The sequence below is a fragment of the Drosophila ficusphila genome, unplaced genomic scaffold, assembly GCF_018152265.1.
Source record: "Drosophila ficusphila isolate 14025-0441.05 unplaced genomic scaffold, ASM1815226v1 contig_791, whole genome shotgun sequence".
NCBI lineage: Eukaryota > Metazoa > Arthropoda > Insecta > Diptera > Drosophilidae > Drosophila > Drosophila ficusphila.
This window is the reverse complement of record NW_025064737.1, coordinates 8,957,529-8,979,380: the sequence shown is the minus strand read 5'-3', so window position 1 is coordinate 8,979,380 and position 21,852 is coordinate 8,957,529. Positions and strand designations below refer to the sequence as shown.

Genomic DNA, 21,852 nt, shown 5'->3' with positions numbered 1-21,852 from the left:
CCCATCTCCGTCTTCATCCACATCCCAGGCACTTCCCATGTGGATCCGCAGCATCATCCGCATCCAGAAGATGTATTTTCACTTAAACGTTTTACTCGGCGAGTAATGGCTTTAATGACTTTAATGGCGTTCGGATAATTTGGCCGCCGGGCAGCTGCCCGGACTTCATCTCCGTCCATCTCCGTTCTCGGTCCGAACTGCTCTTTCGTAATTGACGAAAGTAGATGGCCGCCGGTGAGATGCACATGCTCATACAGGATGCCCATGCGAAATGTATATAATTTGGAATTGTTGTTCCTCTTTAAAATGCACTCGACTGCGGTTCGAATAATTGCAATGAGCAGTTGCAAAGTGATCCGAAACGAAATGAATGCAATTAAATGCAGTTTTCTCTGCAGGTTCATAAAAAGTTTAAGATATGCTTTAGCTAAACTTTCTCACGAAACGGTATTTTTAAGGATATGTTTGGATAGCATATTATTAAATACAAACGTGTTGTTATTTTTAAAACTATATACTTTAACGGTGACTAAACCAAATTATGCTTTGAATAATAAATGTGTTTTTACTTATCTCACACATTTTAATTGCTCAAAAAGTTTTTTTTTTAATTTTAATTGATTCCTTACCAACAAAGAACTATATGTTTCTGATATTTCAGATAGTTCTTTACAAAAATAAATTTGTTCCTACAAAAACCGTATGCCGTTTTGGCCATATACAGCACCGACCAACGTCATTCACCCGCCGCGATTGACCTTGAGCCTCACAAAAAATGCATTGAAGAGTAAGAGCTCAGTTCGGCGTAAATGGCAATTCGTAAAAAAGACATAAAGAATACAGGTATGGCAAAAAAAAAGATACACGAAACGTCGTCACACGGCGACACAAATCAAAAGGTGCAGCATAAAAAATGACATTGGAAAACAGATAATTAAGCAAAGGAGAAAGAGGGGCAAGTGGAAAACGGGATGTTTGACCTGAGAAAGGAGGGGGTGTAAATGCTGCTGTCGAATGACAAGTCGCACATTTTCAAAGAAATTACCAAAAAAAAAAAAAAAAAATGGGAATAGACAAGAAAGAAAACATTGGAAAAGGCACATAAATTTACCGGGACACATCCATAAGCGGACCAGAATGGAGGAGTATCTGCAGAACAGCTGCCAGGGGATTGGAAAAGCGTTGATGGAGGGCCGGGAAATGAAAGGAAAATGTTCCAAAATTAGTCAAACCGGGCGAGTCAATTAAATCGAATGGGATGCCCGGCAGACGGAATTTATCGGATCGCTTATGGCGGTGCAGCTACTTAAAAACGCATTTGCCCGCGGGAAATATCTTAATATTTGTTTACGAAAACATTCAGAAATGTCGCAGTGCAGAATTTACAAGCAGTCTCCTCAGGCGGCGGTCCCAAGCGACTTTTTAATTAAAATTCCGAATGCATCGGACGACGAAAAAATGCTTTTATTATTTTAATTACCCATTTCGGACTCGGATGGCCCGCAGCACTCAATATTAATTTCATAAAAATAACTTTGCCGCCATTTCTGCTTCTGCTACCGCTTCTGTTCATTACTGTCTCTCTTTCAAACGTGTCTTTTGTTTGTTTTCCCGCCAGATGGGTCCCGAAACTCAGTCCCCAAATCCAAAGCGTTTTTTTCTTGTTTCTACAAAAAAGAACTCCAAACATTCCGAGGATAGATACGCATTTGTTCGACGTTCGATAAACATTTATTGGGCAATCCAATCACGGAACTCACGTACCCGATCCGTGACAGTTTCGTTAAAATGCTTTTTCGTTATCTGAATTATTTCTCTCCTTTCTGGTTTATGCTGCCCCGCTCTTCGACTGCCACAAGAATTATGTTTGCTTTATGAAAAAGTAATAAATAAACCATTTTTGTATGCGAACAGTATAGCTTAAGACCCGCAATGAAATCGAAACTGAACTCGAACTTTTAATGGAGTTATTCAATCAGTTTTTATTGCTTAAAAATCACTTAACTTATTTTTTATTCTTATTCATTATTACAATTTTTTTTAAATTAAATTTCTGGCAACAACCCCAAAAAAGTGAAAGCAATTTCAATTTCCAAAAACAAATGTTCATCATTAACTCTAATTTTTTTTTTTTTAATTTATCTTAATAAAGTTGTACATTCTTTGATAAATGGATATATAAAGAATTATCGTTTATTTTTATTTTCAATATTTAATTACCAAAAATTGTAAAATATTGTGTCCTTCTTCGTAAGGTTAAGGACTTAATTGACCATTATTGATATCTATTAAATTCGTTAGAAACTTAGGCTAATAAAATACTTTTTCGCTTTTATATCAATATTTCCGTATGTGTGTCTGCTTTGGGTAAAAGTCAAAGGAAGGAAAAAGACAAAAACACATCAAGACGGTGATTAGAGGAATAATCTTCCCTTCCTGGGACAATTTGTCAAAGCAATCGAGTGGGCCACTAAAAATCATTTAGGGCGAAATAAAAATATTTTTTACGGCCTTTTTATAGTTGTTGCAACAATCTAATAACAATCCAAATAATTATCCAAACAAGCGACGGCAAATGTCAAAAGAAGGAACCCCAGAAAACACAAAATTCGAGCCCAAAGAAGAGGAAGAAAAAGCGGCGGAAGAACGCACTCAATGCCGAAAATGAGCCATAAAACCCCAGTGCGAAATGCTACTGCTCTCTAAGCCACGCCCCCTTCACACGGAAGCCATAACGGCAGAGCCAAAGTGCCGATAACTCAAAAAGAGAGAGGGCTATTTGGCAGCCTCAATGTGCGAGAGAAAGAGGCACTCAAAGCTGACCTGTGCGTGCGAGCGAGAACGCTGCGCGCACCATAATGGCTGCGCGATAAAGAGAGAGTCGCCAGAGCGAGATGGCTGTCTCTCAGGCCGCCACGTGTCGCTCTCGCATTAAAACAAGTAAATCGCCCGTTGAGCATAATCGATACGCAGCTCTTCGTGAGAATGGCTTTTCTCACGCTCTCCGCGGTTGCAGCGCAGTCGCTGCCTCTGCCGGGGTCGTCGCCATAACTGTCGTGGGTAATGGCCGTTTTAAGTGCGACTGAGATGGCCTCATAATCGTTTGCTGAATGTGGCTCAATTGTCTCACTTGGCGCTCTCTTTTCGGTGGCTCTCTTTCTGTGTTTGCCTATGTTTGCTTATTAATTAGTATTGATTTAATTGCCCAGTGAACATTTGACTGTATAAAAAGCCCCTAGGAAAGGAAAAGCTCTCTTTTCTTAACCGCTCTCTTTCGCACTTTTTTTGCAATGTGTGAGCGAGAGAGTGGCGTAAAAAGAGCGCGCGCATCTTCCCATCTCAAGCGGCTGTTAGAAGGGGACATAAAATGTGCCAGGCAGTTAAAATGTAGATTTAAGTAAGTGGAAACGAGATCGTTACGTTGGCGCATAAAAATAAAAATCATTGTGCTCGGGCACTGATTGAAAAAAAAAACGGGAAAACGTAAAAGAGAGCGCAAAGGCAACAGGAAAAGCGGAAAAGCGAGTGGAAAAGCGAGAGCAGCGAACATGTTGCGAGTGCTTTTCCGTATCAATCAGGAATCACCTTAAACTTGTTTTTCCACCTCCTCTCCCTCTTCCACTCGAAATTCATCGCTTCTTGTTGCTCGCCGCTTTTTAAGATTCTTTTCATTTTCGTTTTATGGTTTTTATGGGTTTTATGCGGGTCTTTATGACTTTTATGGGGTTTAGTGCGTGCCAAAAACAAGAGGAAAAAAACACAGCCCCCACAACAGCAACAACTTTTAATTGAATAATGCCGGCGTCGACCGTTTGTTGTTGTTGTTGTGGTTTAAAGGCGTCGGTCGACGGCAATTAGCCAGAGATAAACATTTAATTGGCAAATTCAAAATTGGAAATTGCCATGAAATCCACGCCGACTTGCCCATATTCCAATTTCCCTGGCCATATGCATTTTAATTGGGTCAAAGAACCCGAAATACGCCAGTTTTCTTCCGCGGCGCCACGCTTCTTGGGTGGCAATTTTTCGATTTTGGATTTTGGATGGGGTCCTGAAATATCGCAACATCAAAAACGTGTTTTTCCGCCCCTTATGAAATTTGTGTTGCTATCGTGATACAAATTTTGATTGCAGTCTTAAAACATTTACTTGCCAACTTGTTAGGAAGAAATGCTCACTGCAACTGTTTACTGGTATAGTTTTTAAACATACTTTTTAGATTTAATAGGTTGGTACTACTAGTTTAACGCATATGTTTATATACTATCATTTAAAAGATAACACTGCGTATGAGTGATGAGCTCTGGCATTTCGTTTTACTTTACTTTATGTTTTTTATATGCGCTGTAGTGCCTCCCCTTATTTAAAAAGCAACATTGTATCTCATGTATGCTTCAAGTACCTCAAGTAATTATTGCTTTTATGAGCTCAAATCCAATTATGCACTTGCAACTTATGCGGCTGCGGAAAAGGTAAATTGATAAATTATAAAAAAGAAACTTAATAATATAAATAAGTCGGGCCGCAACCTGTCGCATCGGCTCACAACTCTGTCGGTAATTGGCAAACTGGAGGCACTGGCCGCAGTTAATTGCAGTTTTTAATATCCTGACCCTCTTTGCTGGATTTTTTTCTGAAAGGAGAAGTAGCGATCGGGAAGTGAGTGTAAACACGACATGAAATGTTGCACGGCCACTTGGCCACTTGGCTGCCTCGAAGTGGCTCAAATGGAGACCCCCCGTGGCATGCTACTCCTTTCGGTTTTCCCTGCAAAGGATGGAATTTATGACTCGGGTCGAGGGCCTGTGTAATTGCCACGCAATGCTGCATCCGCATCCGCACACAATTTTCAATTTACAAAAATTAAAAAAAAAAGATGAGGCATACGACGGTGGAAAAACAAACAAGGCGGCAGGTCCTTTTGGCCCGACACGTCCTTTCAGCGGACACATGTGGATCGCCGGCGTGGAATGTCCTTTTAATGGACTCTGCACCGCATCCTTTCGCCGCGTGTTCCGTGCTCTTTGATTGCCGTGAATAGCTGGCTGCATGATTTTATCCTTTCCTCGCCTTTCTCCTTTCTCACCGCCCTTTGTTCCATCGACGCAGATGTCATATATTTGCCGTAGTCCTGCCGGGCAATTATGGCATGTTAAACGGACTCGGACAACAGCTGACCAGCTGGCCCATCCTTTGAGGTGTGCTGTTCGAAAGAAATCAGAAGGGAGTTTCTCATTCGATTTAGCAATTTCTTTGGAGAGTTTAGAGTCATAAAATGTGCATCCCTTTCTTACTCAGATAATACCAATATTTTTTTAATTCTTTATTACTATTAAGATTATAAATTGATTTTACAAATTATTATTCGTTATTAGTTAAAATGACGTATAAGATCTTAAATTAACTTCTTATATATTCTGTAGCTTTAATAAAATTAATTTAATCGTTTTATATATTACAACATAAACTACAGAGTTTCCAGAATAAATGGTATTGCCATAGCTTACCATATGAATATTCCAAATGCGAAATAAACGTCCCCAGAAGTTGCCATGAAAAATGAGAGGAACAGCTTAGTGGTTCCCTCAAACGGCCGAGAATGATGCATGGTACAGTTAAGCCAAGAGGTCGAAAGTGGCTCTGGAGGACCCAGTGTCATCCGAAGCCCCCGAAAACCCCTTCCAGACGTCCATTGGTCCACAGATGCGAGATGGCGGGGCGTCAAATGCGACGCTGAATTTATTACGGGGGGCTTTATTTATGCGCTTATCGCGTTGCCAGTGTTTGGCCTTAGCACGTTGTCAAGTGTTTATCTTGGCCTCGGACCCGGACCCGGCCATCCCGGGGCCCAAAACCAGATCCCCGGACCCAGACCGAAATGAAATACCAAATACCAAAAAGCTTAAAACTGAATTTATGGCTGCACCTAAATCATGCGTCGAAAAAACAACACAAGTTACGAATATATGCGAGTGTTTCGAGCGCGAGAGCGTGTGTTTTTTGAATGAGCCTGTCGCATGATTTAGAGCCAGCGACTCGCAGCCGAAAAATTTAAATAATAAATATTCCATAGTTACACAAACGCACAAAAGCCAGAAAATGGAGGCCCAAGCCCAATTTCGAGTCCCAAAATCCAAACCAATTCGTAAAATATTCAAAGCGAGCGCGACTAAATCAAAACGTTGTCGAAATAAAACGTTTGAAAATTGAATTTGGCTCGGGCGAAATTGAAAAGCATTTGTAACGGAAATGAAAATCGTTCGAGGGTGGAAACAACGAACAAAACTCGATTCCCTCTGACTCTGAATTTAAATTAAGAAATTTATCTTTTCAATGGCCTTTGTGTGTTTTGTGTGTGTGTGTGTGTGTGAGTGTGCGTCTTTGTTGTTGGCTCAAAGTAATTTTTTTCGAGCATCTCCCACCTTTTTTGGGAACATAAAACTAAATGAATTCCATTCCTTTGTTTTGGCAAGCGTTTTCGCTTCGGGTTCTAAGATTGAAATCAACGCAAACTTGAAACTCGATACTTTGTTTGCTTTTTATTAAATTATAAATTTATATGCGGTGAAAACGAGTCTCATGAAGTTATTAAAATTAGCGTTTGATATACATTTAATCTCGCCGTTTTGCACCTCCCTTAACGATTTGTACTTCAGTTGAGAGCAACGATTTTGAGCTGACCAAATGGCTTTTATGGCCGACTTCATGGCTAATAAAAATTTGCATTGTTCGGACCGCAAGTATTTATTTCTACTGGCCGAAACCAGATCGGTTGGCCAAGTCCGCCGCTTTCATAAATTAGCTATCCAACTGCCACGAGAATTAGCATAAAAATTACGCTTCTTAAAGATAAATACCTTAAATTGGTTGTTATTTAGAAGTCAATAACATAAATTCGAAAAGCAAATAATGCCATTTGTCAATGGGATTACGAATTTGGGTCTGCAATATTTTCGCAGGTTTTATTGTTCCCTGAGCATCTGAAATGAGCCGATTCGGCAATTTGTCGTTCGGTATAATGAAATCATGTGTTAATGAGTAATACTTAATTTTGTGCATAATACGTAAATTAAGTGGGTTAGTGCTTTCTGGGAATATCTTTTTGACTATATGAACTAACCATATATATATGATATATATTATATGATATTTAATAATAATCCCATTTAAAATGTTATTTTAGTTCACTCAAAATAAGACTTAAATCTATTTAGTATACTATCTTAAGTCATCCCTGAACCCATTTAACACTTTCCATTTAATTTTCAATTACAGAGCACTCAGTGTGCAAATAAATTGCCTCTCCATCCGATTTGCACCCCAGGACATTGTATATTACACAACTCTCGAGGACCGTTCTCCATTTTGGGCACATTAAAAATTCAGAGCGCGTTGAGGTGAGTCCACAGGCAGCATGTATTATATGTGTGCTACACATTATTTATGGCAGCCTCGGAGTTTGGGAGTCCGTAATCAAAACTGAGATTCAGATGCTGATGATATGCGAAGCGGGGAATTGTGTCAGTGGGCCGGCAAAAGGGTAGCTGAAGGATATTTGGGGCAGTTGAACAAAGCAGAGGCCCTCGGCCAATTTGTGCCATGTGTGTGCGACGTGTCCCTTTCGCCTTTTGCCTTCTGCCTTTCGCCGCTCGAGTGGCACAAATGTAAGGGCCAAAACAGAGGGCAAAAAACCAGATACTGGCACTGACCACCGGCCAATGACCGGACCTGGAACCTGGAACCAGAAGGCCTGAATTCCAACTCGAGCAGCAGCTCATTTGCATTTTCGTCAGCGGAGACAGGGAAAGTGCTTCCAAATTGCCACTCCATGTCCTGCGTTTTTCTACTTCTATTTCTATTTCCATTTGTGAGTCTGTTTTTCGTGTCGTTTTTAATTTCGGATGCCAGTTGGTCTGTTGGTTTTTCTAATTAACAAAGAAATTTTCCATTTCGTAAGTTTCATTCTTTTTTAGGTGTTATTTATCGTTTTTGATGCCGCCCGACCTTTTGACCTCTCGCCATTTGGGTTGCTCAGAAACTTTTGTCTATTGGTGGATGAATTATGCCTAAACAGCGATAGCCATCTAATTAGATGAGTTATGGCGCCGGCATAACGCCGAGTATCTGGCTTTCGGATAAGCGTTTGCCGCCTAATCCCGCCCCGGGGCTAAAACCCAAGCCCGAACCAAAATCGGGCCCAGAGATAGTGAAATAGTCCGACTTGGGCTCGGGGGATTTATGAGCTCGCATTTTGCATAGTTTGCAATAGCACAGAGACCGAACTTGGACACAATTCATTTTCCCCGCCACAAATCTCCCGTTTTGCATTCAGCGGCCATGAATCATGACCAAAGGGGAGGATTGTGGGCTTGGAAAGGCAGGTTTAAAAGTTGAACTTCCCACAATGGGATAGTAAATGTTTAAACATACAAAAATTGTGTTCAATTAAAAACATACTGGACAACCTAAAATATTTTGAAGTGCAATTTTAAAGTAACTTTAAACATATGAAAGAAAAGAAAACTTTAAAAAGCAACTTGATTTACAGACTTTGATAAATATTTTTAAAACAAGATATTTATCGATTAGATTAATAAATATGGTATGGTACAAGATAAGGGTACAATGTAGAAGGTACAAAATGTGCACATTATTTCTTGTAATTAAATGATTAGAGCTATTTATAGTTAAATGATAACACAAGTTTTACTGGTATGGATCCCGAATAATACATATATTTCTCCAAATTATATATTTATTAAAATCGTATAATCTTTTCTGGATCTTGTTTTTTTTAATTCCTATTCCCAAAATTGACCCCTTCAATCGAGGATGTTAAATTGCAAGATGGGTCATAATCAAAATTTCCCACTGTATTGCACTGTAACCCGTTAAATGCAAAACCTTCTCGTGGATGGCCAGAACGGTCAGTTTCGGGTTGCCGTTGAATGGCATCGGAATTTATGCACATTTTATTGACCAGTTCGGGGAGAGAAAAGAACGGAGCGGAGTCGAGAGTTGTTTGTTGGGCCAACAACATGTCCGAAAGTGTTTTATGGCCGTTGCGGGCACTCGAGTGGCCATTTTGGGTCGATCTGGGGATCTGGGGATATGGGGATATGGGGATCTGGGGATCCGGAGGGACATGCACTGGCATATGCACTTTCTGGACTTGTCCGACAAGCACTTCTCCGCCGAGGAGACGAGGGGCTCTGAATACAGATGAGCCTTTGGCAAGATGAGTGTTGTACTAAATACTAAACACCCGCCACTATTTGCAACTCTGTCCGCTTTGATTTATGGCATTCGAGAGCGGCTTAAAGGGGCTTTAAACTAAGCCGGTAAGTGGAATTAGTTTAAGTTGCCGCTGGCGAGTCAACGACCTGCGACAAAGCGGTTCAAAGTCAAAAAGTCAATTATACGGATACCTAAAAATACATCGGCGGGGCTGGAGTGGAAATCTCGTTAAAAGCCAATAACAGACGCCATTAAATGTGCATGAAAATTAAATGAAAACGGCTTGATGAGGTTGCCTGCGGGAGGAGAAAACGCGAGGGAAGCCACGCGACCACTTGAACTTGGGCGGGAATATCAGTTCTTGTGTGCCGTAATTCGAATTTCGAACTGACCTCGACTGTTCCAATTGGAGGGCAAGTTCAATGGCACTCGGGCTCCTAATGGGGATTCCACGGGGGAGTGGCAATCAAAGGCCGCCCCGAGATAAGAACTTTCCGATAAGTTTAATTTATTCGAGCCCACTGCCATCTGTTGCGATGCCAACACTTATTTAATCAACGCGATAGGCGTGAGCTCTACACTCATTATAAATCCGGCATAAAAATATTGAAAGTGGAGAATTAAATTAAAAATGGGTAAGCGTAGTGTTTTTATACGGGACTTAATGGGTTTATATGTTAAATTTGGTTGATTTAAATAGAAGATGATACCTCACGCAGGAATAATACGATTGTATCTTTTTATACCCTTGCAGAGCAAAGGGTATTATAATTTCAGTCAGAAGTTTGCAACGCAGTGAAGGAGACACCTCAGACCCCATAAAGTATATATATTCTTGATCAGCATCACCATCTGAGTTGAAATATGTATGTACGTCTGTCCGTCTGTCCGTCTGTCCGTCTGTCCGTCTGTCCGTCTGTCCGTCTGTCTGTCTGTCCTCCTGTCGGTTTCTATGTAAACTAGTCTCTCAGTTTTAAAGCTATCTCGCTGAAACTTTCCCAAAAGTTGTGTAGTTGTTGCACGCAGTATATATGTCGGAACGAGCCGGATCGGGCGACTATATCGGATAGCTCCCATACAAGAGAATGAAATAAAAAAATTTTACACCGTTGTTTTTGATCAGATCGACTTCATTCCTTCCAGATGGCGTTTTCTAACTGCTATTGAATTTCGGATTAAATTTTATCAAAATCGGATAACTCTATCATATAGCTGCCATAGGAGAGATCAAAAAATATATATATAAATAATGGAAAAAAAATTATAATGTCGTTGTTTTTAATGCCACTAGCATGATTTTTGGAACATAAAGTTTTTTAAATACTCTTAAGTTGAGAAAAAAATTTCATAAAAATCGGAGTACTTTATCATTTAGCTGCCATAGGAAAGATCGAAAAATCTATATAGAAATAACGGAAATATAATTATAACCTCGTTGTTTTTCATCAGACAATAATGATTTTTGGAATAGAGTTTTCTAATGAGTCTTGAGTTATAAATTAAATTTCATTAAAATCGGACGACTATATTATATAGCTGTCATATGAACAATATGGAAAATTAATAGAAAAATCTTCATAGCTTCGATGCTCTTTAGTTTTTATGTATTTTGTTCGACATATTTAGTAACTGCAAGGGTATATAAGCTTCGGCTTGCCGAAGCTAGCTTCCTTTCTTGTTTAAACTACAATTCAACAGAATTACTTTTATGAATTTTCAAACACAAAATTTGAACCATATACAAACTAATCTTACAAATCTTAAAAATCGATCAATAGAAAGGACTTGGAACTGATACACATTTAAACGTTCACATATCACTAGAACTCTGTGTCTAGAAAATCAATGCGAGTATTTATATATTTAAATATATGATTTCAGTACAGATTTAGAAATTACACAAACTAGTCAGCTCACTCCCAGTCGCAAAACACTTTATAATACACGACACACGAAAATAATGAATCGCATACTGGAGCAGGTGATCCACCAGAACGGAACCATGGTGGATCGCATACTGTCGGATCACACTTCGGGATATGTGGTCTCCGACAACATGGCCAATGCAGTGGCTGAATCATCTTTCGATAATACGAGTGCCACGGCGATCGTCAAGCATTTGAACGGACTCTTTGTGGGCATCTGCCAAAGTACAGTTCGGGATATTGACCCGGAGAACAAACTGTGCTTCATTCGACTGGCCACCCGGAAATTCGAGTATTTGATAGCCCCTGAGGAGTACTTTACCATCACAGTTGTTCAGTGAGGAAAATGCAAGCCGTCAGTAGAAAAAATCATTAAATGGCCATTTCCTTAACCGTGAAGATTCAAAAACCAATGAAAAGTGCCAGGACTTTTTGGGAAAAATCTTCTAAAATGTGGCGCACCTTCTAGAATATTGTTTCCAAAATTTCTTGGCAATCTCTAGTCACTAGAATTTTGTTTTCCAATATATCACCAAAACAAACATTATGAACATTTAAAAAAAAAAAAAAAAATCTAAATATTTCTGTATTACCTTAAATGCCTATTTTTTTATTTAAAATAGGTTCTCAAGATATTCTAATTTATAAGTGCTTATATACGTTGAATACCAATGAGGTAAAAGTGAATTGTCGATCAATGTTTCTGGTCTAAGAAATACTTTGAATATGGGGTGGCTATGGTCTTGAACCCTTTCAAATGCCAAACAAACACAGGAAGAATGCTTAAATCAACAGGGCTGCCCGAAAATCCTTTATAATGCCCCGGCGACGTTCCGATCTCGATTATTTACGACATGGCTTCATCGGCCCGGGAATCTATCTATGTATGAACATATATCTGTGAGAATGCGGCATCTAATGCGATAATTCAGGAGATTTACTTCTGTCAACATGACCATTTTGTCCGCTGGATCGGAGTTTCGGGGTGGAATCGTTGCGTAGCGTGGCCTTTGACCTTTTTTCCGTTCCTTTTGCCTTTGCTTTTGCTTCTGCGCTTCCATCTTGATGCCACAATGGAGGCTGGCTGCTATTTTAATTTAAAATGGCAGGACTCGTAACTCATTTTTACGACGCACCCTCCGGGCAGATGAATGTGTGTGCGAGCGAGTGTGTAGAGTATCTTGTCCTATTTTTACAGATCCCTTTGCAGGGGTTGCTATTGCTCCTCGCCGGCAACAATAACTTATCTGGCCTTTTTACCCGACTTTCAACCCGAGTCCATAATCACCACGAGACGCTCCTGGGGTGCTTTGTGCCCCGGCAGCTATCTTTAAGCAGTTTCCCATTGTCTGGCGTCGTTTTGTGGTGCTGGGTAAATATGAATTCGTACAAATTTTACTGAAACTTTATTCAACCGGCTCACAATGGACCAACTTCGATGGTGGCAAGGTCGAGCGATTTTTCCCCCATTCCTCGGCTGTCAGAATTGCGCACTTCATCTGAGGCAGCGTGAAATGAAATTACTCCACGGTCCATTCGGAGTGACGACTTTATTCGTGCGAAATTATCAATGCCCGGGGAAATTAGAAACACTTTGAATTAAATTCGAATAAAACGTTTTTCGAAGAGGATCTCCATGGCCAACTCACTCACATTTCATATCTCTCGTTTTATGAACTCGTCAGGCGGCTACCGTTCCCGTCTCCCGGTGTTCACTGTACGGGTGAGCCAGCACGCTCTATGAATTCAATTAAGTTGTGCCGCAAACCTGAAAGTGAAGTTGCAACGCCACTCTGAGGCAACGAATGTGATGAATACTCAAGCGCAACATCTGCCAATTCCTCGAAAGTAATTTGAATATACGTAAGCACTTATATATTTATTTATTAATTTACGTTAATTTATTCGGACTAAGTTGATTTTAATAAGAACGAATATGGTTTTTTTTTTTAAGTTTTGGCTGTTTTGTCAACACGTGTAACCTCCTTAAAAAGGTTTTTTTCTGGTTTAAAAATGAATATAAATGTCAAAAATGTACAAATATTCTGGTCAGCTAAAAAATAAGCATCTAAGTGGTTCAGTTATATACGTGAATTTTGGAACAAAAAAAAAAAATTTTTTAATTTTAAAATTTGTTCAATTATGAAAATAGCTAATACTGCATAAATAGTTTGAACAACATTTCATTTTATTGTTAAGATTAATTCAACGGTTAAAATAAAAAAATTAGTTTAAATGAAAAATTGAAGAGCATGAAACTATTAAAAATTTTATATAATGATACATCTGAATCATTCTGAATTTTATAGTTTTACCGCCGTCGGCTATCTGCAAGAAAAGAAAAAGAGAGCAGCTCGAAGAATCGAGGAGAATGAGCGCCTTGAAATACTCACTCAAACGAAAAGGCCAAGCCCATTTTCATGCTGGTGGTGGTGATGAAATGCTGGATTTTTTCTGGCTCGTTCAACCACCGCGTCACATTTCCAGTTTCGACTCGCTGCGGCGCAGACGTCGCTCGAAGGGGCGGATGAGCGATTTCTTGCAAGACGGTTAAATCACCAAACAAATCGAAGAATCATTACCAGAGCCAGAAAGAAATGATAAGCTTGAACCTGCATAAGTATTTTATTTCTAGATCCAGTGAAGAATTATTTAAAAACAAGAGTATTTGCTGTAATAAACTTACATTTACTCCGTTTAAAAGTCAACGGAAATAAAAAAGGAGCTGCATATATTGCTCGGCAGATGGCAGCACTGTTTCAATTGCGCCATCTATGGGTTCTGTCAGCCATAGTTTGAGAGTCAGTCGGAGTGTCCAGTTTTAGAGCCACTGTTACTCCTTTGAAGTTTTTCTATGTTACGTAACATATGTTAATATTTAATGTTATTATATCTTTTATAAAATATAAAATGTGCGACTATTTCAATGAGGAAGAACTTAAGAAGAATTTTGTTTTCGTGCTTACCACAAGGTTAGTTTTGGTCATTCTATTTTTATGAGATAATGATTTATTGGGGTTTAATGGAGACGACTAAACGAAAAATGTGCAAAATTAAATTTGTATTATAGCGTTACCAAATTCCATTACTATTACTTAATAATTTTTTTTGTATAAATTTCTAAAACGATTCGGACAACCAATATAACAAGACACTTTCCTTCCAACCACAAAACAACTTTTCCCAATTTAGTTGGCCAATTTTAAATGGGGCATTCCAGAGTTTTTTTTTATATTGGCTCTTTGTGCATTTTCCCGCACCGCTTTACGATCGACATCTACTGGCGAGTTGTTAGGGGTCAACGGAGCATATTGCCAATCAAAGACTTCAATTCAATTTCCCCGACTTGCCGAGACGATAATGGCAATGGGGCATAAAGCCAAGTGCGGGTGTTGCAGCGCAAACGATTCCATTCAAAATCGGAGCAATCAAAGCATCAAGATGTCAGTAAACGCGGTTAAGACAACAAAATTACTTTGAGCATCGTTAGGGCCACGATTCCGGCTCAAAACTTGGGGAATTCTCCGGGGACGCTGAAGGGGAAAAACATGAAAATCATCTTTCAACGCGATGCGCTTTCGACATTCGCAGCTTGGAGCCATCGCCATCCGGCAAAAACAGAACACCAATCGCAATCAGGGGAAGAGAAGGTGGGCGGCAGAGGGCTCCCAACAGGAGTCTCTGGCCAAGAGTTGCACATGTGATGGCCAGGAAAATAAGGCAAAAAATAAGGAGAGATCCAAGCCATAACAGAGACAGCCAGCAAGTGCAGAGAAAGGAGTCGAGGAGCCGAAGACTGCTTTTCATTTGGCTGCCGGCAATGTCCATCCAGTTAGGAATCAACTGGTTTTCTTGGCGGTATGTGTACATATATATACTCCCTGATTCAGCCCTCTTCACTAAAAACCCGATTCGTTATCAGGGCTTGATGAGTCTGTATAACAGAGCACCATATAGTACAAAATATATATCATAAGGAATTTAGCAGTTAATCATTATAGTCTTACCTAAAATCTGTTAGTGGAAATTTATTTCTACATATACCAAATATATAACAAACTTTTATTTAAGTGAACTGATATTTAAATAAACAAATATTTAAGAATATATGTATGTATACCTTTTATTCAAACAAAAGCCATTATTAATTTTAAATTAGTAAATTATTAACTTTTATTATTAAGTTTTCATTTGTTTTAGAAATGTATTACTACTGTAAACTATTTTTAAGTTATGCAACTTTAAGGTTGATTTTAATACCACTATCATTTTATAATTAACCTTAAGAGACTGCAAACTTTGGTTATAGTAAATAAAAAAACATATAGAATACATTGATGCTTATTATTATTAATGAATAGCTTCTTTTGTGTGCCATAATCCACGATATGGATAGTATTTGCTCAGTGCCTTTGTTTGGATGCTCCACTCCATGCAATCGAGAACCACCCACGCCACAGTGACTTCTGCACCACCCCGAAATCCTGCCCCACTCGTCCGTGGAGTCGACTCCATCTAAGCTGATGCAACACCGATACAGATACGGTTCCATCGCTCCTCGCTCGACTCTTTCCGTCTCCTTCTCTCGCCGTATTGCTGTCCTTCTCTTCGCCTCATTGTTCGTCTCGGTTCAGTTTGGTTTGGTTCCGTAAATTACACTTTTGATTTTTAGTGGCCGTAAAATAATCGTAAATGTCGTGGTTATTGCGACCGAAAGTGCCCATTTTGAGTGCTCCCCTTCCAGCGCTGCCCCTCTAACTGATATTTTCGCTCAGTGCAGCTTGTCGATGTCGGTTGGGACGTGCTGCCACTGCCCAAACAGCACGAATGCCCTCCAGTGCAGCCAGTTTTTTTTGGGTTGGAAAAAGCCAGTTTTGAATTTATGCCTTAACAGAAATATAAATAAATTAAATAATAAATTAGATTTCTTAAATTGGTAAAACTCCTGTTTTTTGAAAGGTTATTTAATTGGTATTTAGTTATCCTTTATTTAGTTTACTTCAAAACAAGTTTACTTTTTTTATAGTTTAGTTAAATGAAACCATTCCTTTTTTAATATTAAACCTAAATTACTTGAAAATGCTAAATTGATTCGGGCTAATTTCGGTTGATCCCAGAACTAAAAAAAATACAGACATTTAGTAAGTTAATAATAGTTTAATATTAAGTTGTTTAACCTAACAAATATAAAGTAAATATATTCTCAAAAACAAATACATATGTATATAAATTTCTTACCTGCAGTGCATTTTGTTTTAAAAAAGCCAGCTTGAGTGTCAATCAATCCAAGTTGGCAACACCGATACCCTCCGTGTCTTCCCCCTCCTCTTTCCTCCCCCGCCACCTTCCCCTTTGGGCCAACTCGCTAAGCAAGCTGCACTTGTTGTTTTTAATAAGTTTCTGGTTGTTGCCTTTTCGTTGTTGTTGCTGCCGCTGTTGTGGCTGGCTTTCTTCCTTTGATGTTTCGATTAAGTTCGGAGTTCGCGTTGCCGAACTGGTTGGTTTGGTCTTCCCAGCCCACTTATCGCCACCCCCCTCGCCCCTTTACGACCCCCTTCCCTCGGAGGGAGCATTTTGGCTTATGTTTATGGCCATTTCGTTCGTTTCACTGTCTCTGTTTTCTGGCGCAGCTCCTCGTTGGCTTGATTTTCTTGAGCATTTCACCCATTTGCCATTTAGCATTTACCATTTACCTTTGCTTGTTTTTGGGCTTGTGCTGGAAATTTTCTCACATCGGCCGCTCTGACGCAACTGGTTGCTTATTGGCCCGCTCGCCACTTGGCTAATGCCCCCCGCTACCCGCTCCTCTGAACTCCTTTTCCACCGCCCACCGCTCGCAAATTTCAAATTTGATTTTATTGTTATGATTTCAATTGTTTTCGCAACGTAAACACTGGAGATTTCCAGAGCAGACCATGTCGAGTTGTTGGTTAAATAATTCTTAATTTTTATTGCCCTCCGCCAGGGAGATTTTGCATTTAGCGAGAACTGTTTGAGTGACTCAGACTGAGGAGTTTTGAACAAAAGGAAACTACATCAAGATTATCTAAGTTCTCAAAGGAGTATTCAACAGCTTTCAAATAAAATGAAAAAGCTTCCAAACAAAAACAAAGAGATTATTATATTGGAACACACGTATTTAATAATTTATTTAATGAAACTAATTGAGAACTTCTCGAGAAAATATAAGTTAAACGTATAAATTATATGAAAGAGAATAAAACGTTATTCATAATTTTTAATTAGTCACAATATAAACTCAAATTTATTGGTTCTCATTATTGTTGGCCAGCTTATTAGCATTCACAGACAGTTGCCACACACCAGTCACATTAAAACGCCCAATTTCACGAGAGGCAATTACTCCCAGACACCGCTGAAGATGATCGCTATACCAATATGCTCCGGTAATCGTTTTGAGGCCAGGCCCTCCCAGAAACCGAAGGTCGCCTTCCCGAAACTACAAAAAGTAATAGATCGGGGAAGAAACCCAGAGTCGAAACAAAATCAATTCATAAATCATAAAAATGTGTCATAAAAAATATTGCAGCCATAAATGGGAAATGGAAATGGTAATGCTGCCTTTCAACATGTCCTCGAGTCTCGAGAATGTAAAAAAAGATACTTTTTAGCTGACCTTAGGAGATTTGTTTTGACTCGTTGTTATCGCCGAGCCGCCGAGTTGCCGATCCCAAAAAAGGACACCCAGGTATTGTCTGACTTTGCCAGTTCGATTATAGCCGGCTCGGTAATAAATCATAAAAATATTCCTCGGCAGAACAGAATCGGGAATGAGGCATAGGCCTCTCGTTACACGGTGGATTCGTAAATCCCCTGTAAAATTGGTGGTGTCCCTCCGTAGGTAATACTTGTATATATAGTATGTTGCTCATTCGGACCGATCGCGCCCTCGGGCATCTGATAACAAAACCACCAGCATGGCCAATGGCCCGGGAAAACAAAGGGCCAACAACTTTCTCTTTTGCGCCAGACGATTCGGGCCGCATTCATCCTTGCCAAATATGAGAATTTTGATTTATCTCCCAAAAACATATTTTCAGCGGTGGCTGTTTGTTTGGCTGTCAGTGGAGGCGCCTGGAAATATTTCCATGTATCTGCATTTTCCTCTGGAGAGCGTCTAATTGTGTTTTTGGGATCAATAGTTGGCTGGGCAAATTATCAGCTCTTTGTTTGATTAATTGTATGTATTTTTATAATGTTTCCAATTTTATGAATTGAATATAAAGTTGGATAACCAATTTATCAGTTCTTTGTTTTATTAATTGCATTTATTTCCAAGTTTATATCTTTATATTTAGATGGATATATACTTGGATAACCAAACTAACAGTTCTTTGTCTGATTCAATGTATATATTTTTTTAATATTCCCCTACCTACTATTATGTAGTAAAATTATGAATTAAAATTATGAAGTAAAATACTTTTCTGTTTGATTTCTAGTACACCATCACTTCCCATTGGACCGAGATGACTTCATTTTCATACCATATGACTACAAATGTCAGTGCTGTACTTGTGGTGCCACCCGCTCGTTCTTAAGTTGCTGCCATGATTTACTACAAGCAGATGATTTAATATAACCGCATATATGGATATAGACACACGCACACACCCGTCCATCCCAGAGTGCACTTCAGATGCATTCGACTGCATTGGAAACTGGAACCCGTTGAACAGGCCCAGAATCACAAAGTCACAAAATCAGAAACACGTGTTGCCAGTGAAGCGTCCGTTTTGGAGGAAAACCGGGACGACAGTTCAGGTTCCTCCATCTTGAAAACTGATGCCTCTCCAAAGCGGTTGCTAAGTTGAGAAATTCATTTGGAAAATGTCATTGCACAAGTAAATGTATTTTATATGTTAAAATTGAGTTAAATTTAAATAATAAATATTAATTACATAGTTCTCAGGGTTAAATGGAAATTTGCAACTAAGTTGAATTCCATAGCCAAGTGCTGAAAAATTCATTTAATTACCCCTTATTTTTGTTAATTATTTCAAGTGCTTATACATTTCTAACACAAATCTAGTCAAAATATGCAAATGAAGCCAATACAGTAGTATTAATTTTAACATTCCGAAGTACCAATAAAAAAGCTGTAAAAACAAATTGTACAAAATATGGCTACATTTATGGCGCCATCGAAGCGGGCTTCCTCGAGTCCGTAAATCAAGGCGTCAACGAGCTGCGACCTTGCGAGGGCCCTCGCATCAAGATGCTGGCCAAATCCGACGTCAAAACAAATCGTTAAAATGCCATAAAAGCCACAGCCATATGCAATCACAAACTGAGGAAGGCAAATGCATTCGAATAAAATTTTACCGCCATTTCCTCGGGCATCATCAGCATCGGCGGCATCAAACTAACGGCGGCAGCATCCGAGGCACCTCGTAAAAGCGATGATGTCTATGGGCCATCAGCAGCTCGCAGATACATTTGTATCTACGCGAAGGGGATATCACAATAATTATGGCATACGTCACGGAGATTGTTTTTTATGTCTTTTATATTGATTGTCGGCGTGTCACACTAACAGATCGTAAAAAGGTCGTAAAGTCCGCTGACTCAACTCGAAAATCTCACTCATTTGCCGAAATGAACACGCACATCCCTCGATGCTCTCAGGATCACAAAAGGACACTCGAACCTGGGAACTGGGATGCTAAGGATGTTCGGATCGCTGCCGCATTGAGTGAGTCTCAGCAGCGGATTTCTGCCACTCAAGTGGCGGTGGCGGTGGCGTCAAGTCGTAAAAAGAACATAAAACTTCGGCCTGTGCTTGGTATTAACCGCAATTTGTTTATATAGTTGTTAAAATGCCATTCTATCTTGTTCCGCTCTGTTCTGCTTAGCATTTAATTGCCGACTGCCGGTTTTCTTTTTACGAGCCAATAAAATTTATTTTACGACTATTTAAATGGTTTCATTTGCTATTTGGTAGTACGACAAAGGTACGAGGGCTGGATTTGGCAACAGGTTCTTTAGTATCATGTCACACTACTTAACTGTTTGCTTTTTTATTAGCCATCACTAAGTGGAGGGCTCAATCCAATACATATGTTAGCCACTTTATTTCGACTGGGAATAATATGACTAACTATGGAAATTGACATGAGCTAATAACAAAGATAAATAACATTTATATTTAAGTCCTGCTACTCTATTTTTGTCTTCCATTATCAGCCTTACTTAATTTAAAAATATTATATAGTAAACTAAAAATGAGTTCAATATTTAAGGTACTTTTAATCCGAAAGTATTACAGAATACCCATCGTAATTTCAAGATGCATAAGTTTATTAATATATAAACCAAAAACTTTAACTTAATGTGTAGTTATCTCTGTATTTAATTCATATTGATTATTTGATTGCGATATTTTGTTGTCTTTTCTTATACATCACTAACAAACAGGGCCGGCGGAAGGTGTATACCGGGTGTTGAGCACTCCACACGCCAAATCTTAGCGGGTGTGGAATTCAACACCCCAAAATGCTTGACTTGTAGAAAAAAATGTATTTACATCCATTATTATCAGTTGAATGTATGATTCAAAACTGTTTCTCCGGCCCTGCATATAGAGTATATCGAAGAAAAACGAAGAGAAATCCCGCCTTTACCACGGCCCAATTAAATCAGTTTCTATTTAAATAGATAGATAGTAACTTTCCAAATACTTGCCAAGTTAAGCATTTTCCAACTTAATATAACAGCTACTTAAATAATTATGAGATTATCATAAATAAATCTTTTCAGATTGGTACTTACTCAGTTAGCTCCTTGATCTGCACTGTAATGAAAAGAAAATTTGAAAACATGTATTAGTTTAATTATTTTATACAAATCGGTTGTTTAAAAAATACATACCCCAATGAGGTGATGCACTGCATCCTGGAGTGGAGTTCAATAAGATAACCACTGCAACCACTTTATCCGCAACATGTACACTTTACACTTTACCCTGAAATTAAATAAGAAAAAAAAAGTTATAAATAATTTGTAACAAATAATAATAGTTATAATTATTTTGTTAGTAAAAAAGGTATTTACCTCTTTGGGTTTTTTATTCACTGCATCTTGAAGTACACTCCAAGTAGAAAGGTATAGTCATCACCTGTAATAAAAAGAAGCATTCCAAAATATTAGTTAAATTATTTTATACAAATCGGTTGTTTAAAAATACTTACCCCAATGAGGTGATGCACTGCATCCTGGAGTGGAGTTCAATAGAAGATCACGCCATTCATAATTGATCCTGCAGCCTGTTGTCCAGTCCATTTATGTGGTGTCAGCATACTATATATCTCCGGTAACCGCATTCTTACAACTATTCTTACTATATATATTTATATTATATGTCCCTACTTGTTTACAATTATTAATTGTGTTTGATTTTCACGTACTTCAAGTTTAATATTTGATCAAATTTACCTTTAAAATTTCTTTCATGTTCTTGAAAAGTTTCAGATCTTTATCTGTTGCTTTTAGTTTCTTTGTCAAAATATTTATGATTTCTTAAAATATATAACTTAATTATTTATTGTCTAAAGGATGTACTCACTGCGTAATAACCTTGGTGCAGTGCATCCTGATGTCGAACTTCAAGTTACAAGTTGGATGGTGTCACCAATTATTTTCTGCAATCAGCCAAATACACAACCAAAAA

General features: G+C 38.8%; 1 protein-coding gene and 1 long non-coding RNA gene across 2 annotated transcripts; both read left to right on the top strand.

Moving 5' to 3' along the window:
* The first annotated feature begins 11,110 nt into the window (after positions 1-11,110).
* Positions 11,111-11,761, top strand: LOC108098059 (dynein light chain roadblock-type 1). Its single transcript, XM_017200750.2, has one exon. The coding sequence runs from the start codon at positions 11,198-11,200 to the stop codon at positions 11,501-11,503; it is 306 nt and encodes a 101-aa protein (XP_017056239.1). The 5' UTR covers positions 11,111-11,197; the 3' UTR covers positions 11,504-11,761.
* Positions 11,762-12,480: 719 nt separating this feature from the next.
* On the top strand, positions 12,481-15,258 carry LOC108098081. The gene is made up of 3 exons (XR_001771816.2): positions 12,481-12,534; positions 12,848-13,025; positions 13,472-15,258. It is a non-coding gene; the product is annotated as an uncharacterized LOC108098081 (long non-coding RNA).
* The last annotated feature ends 6,594 nt before the right edge of the window (positions 15,259-21,852 follow it).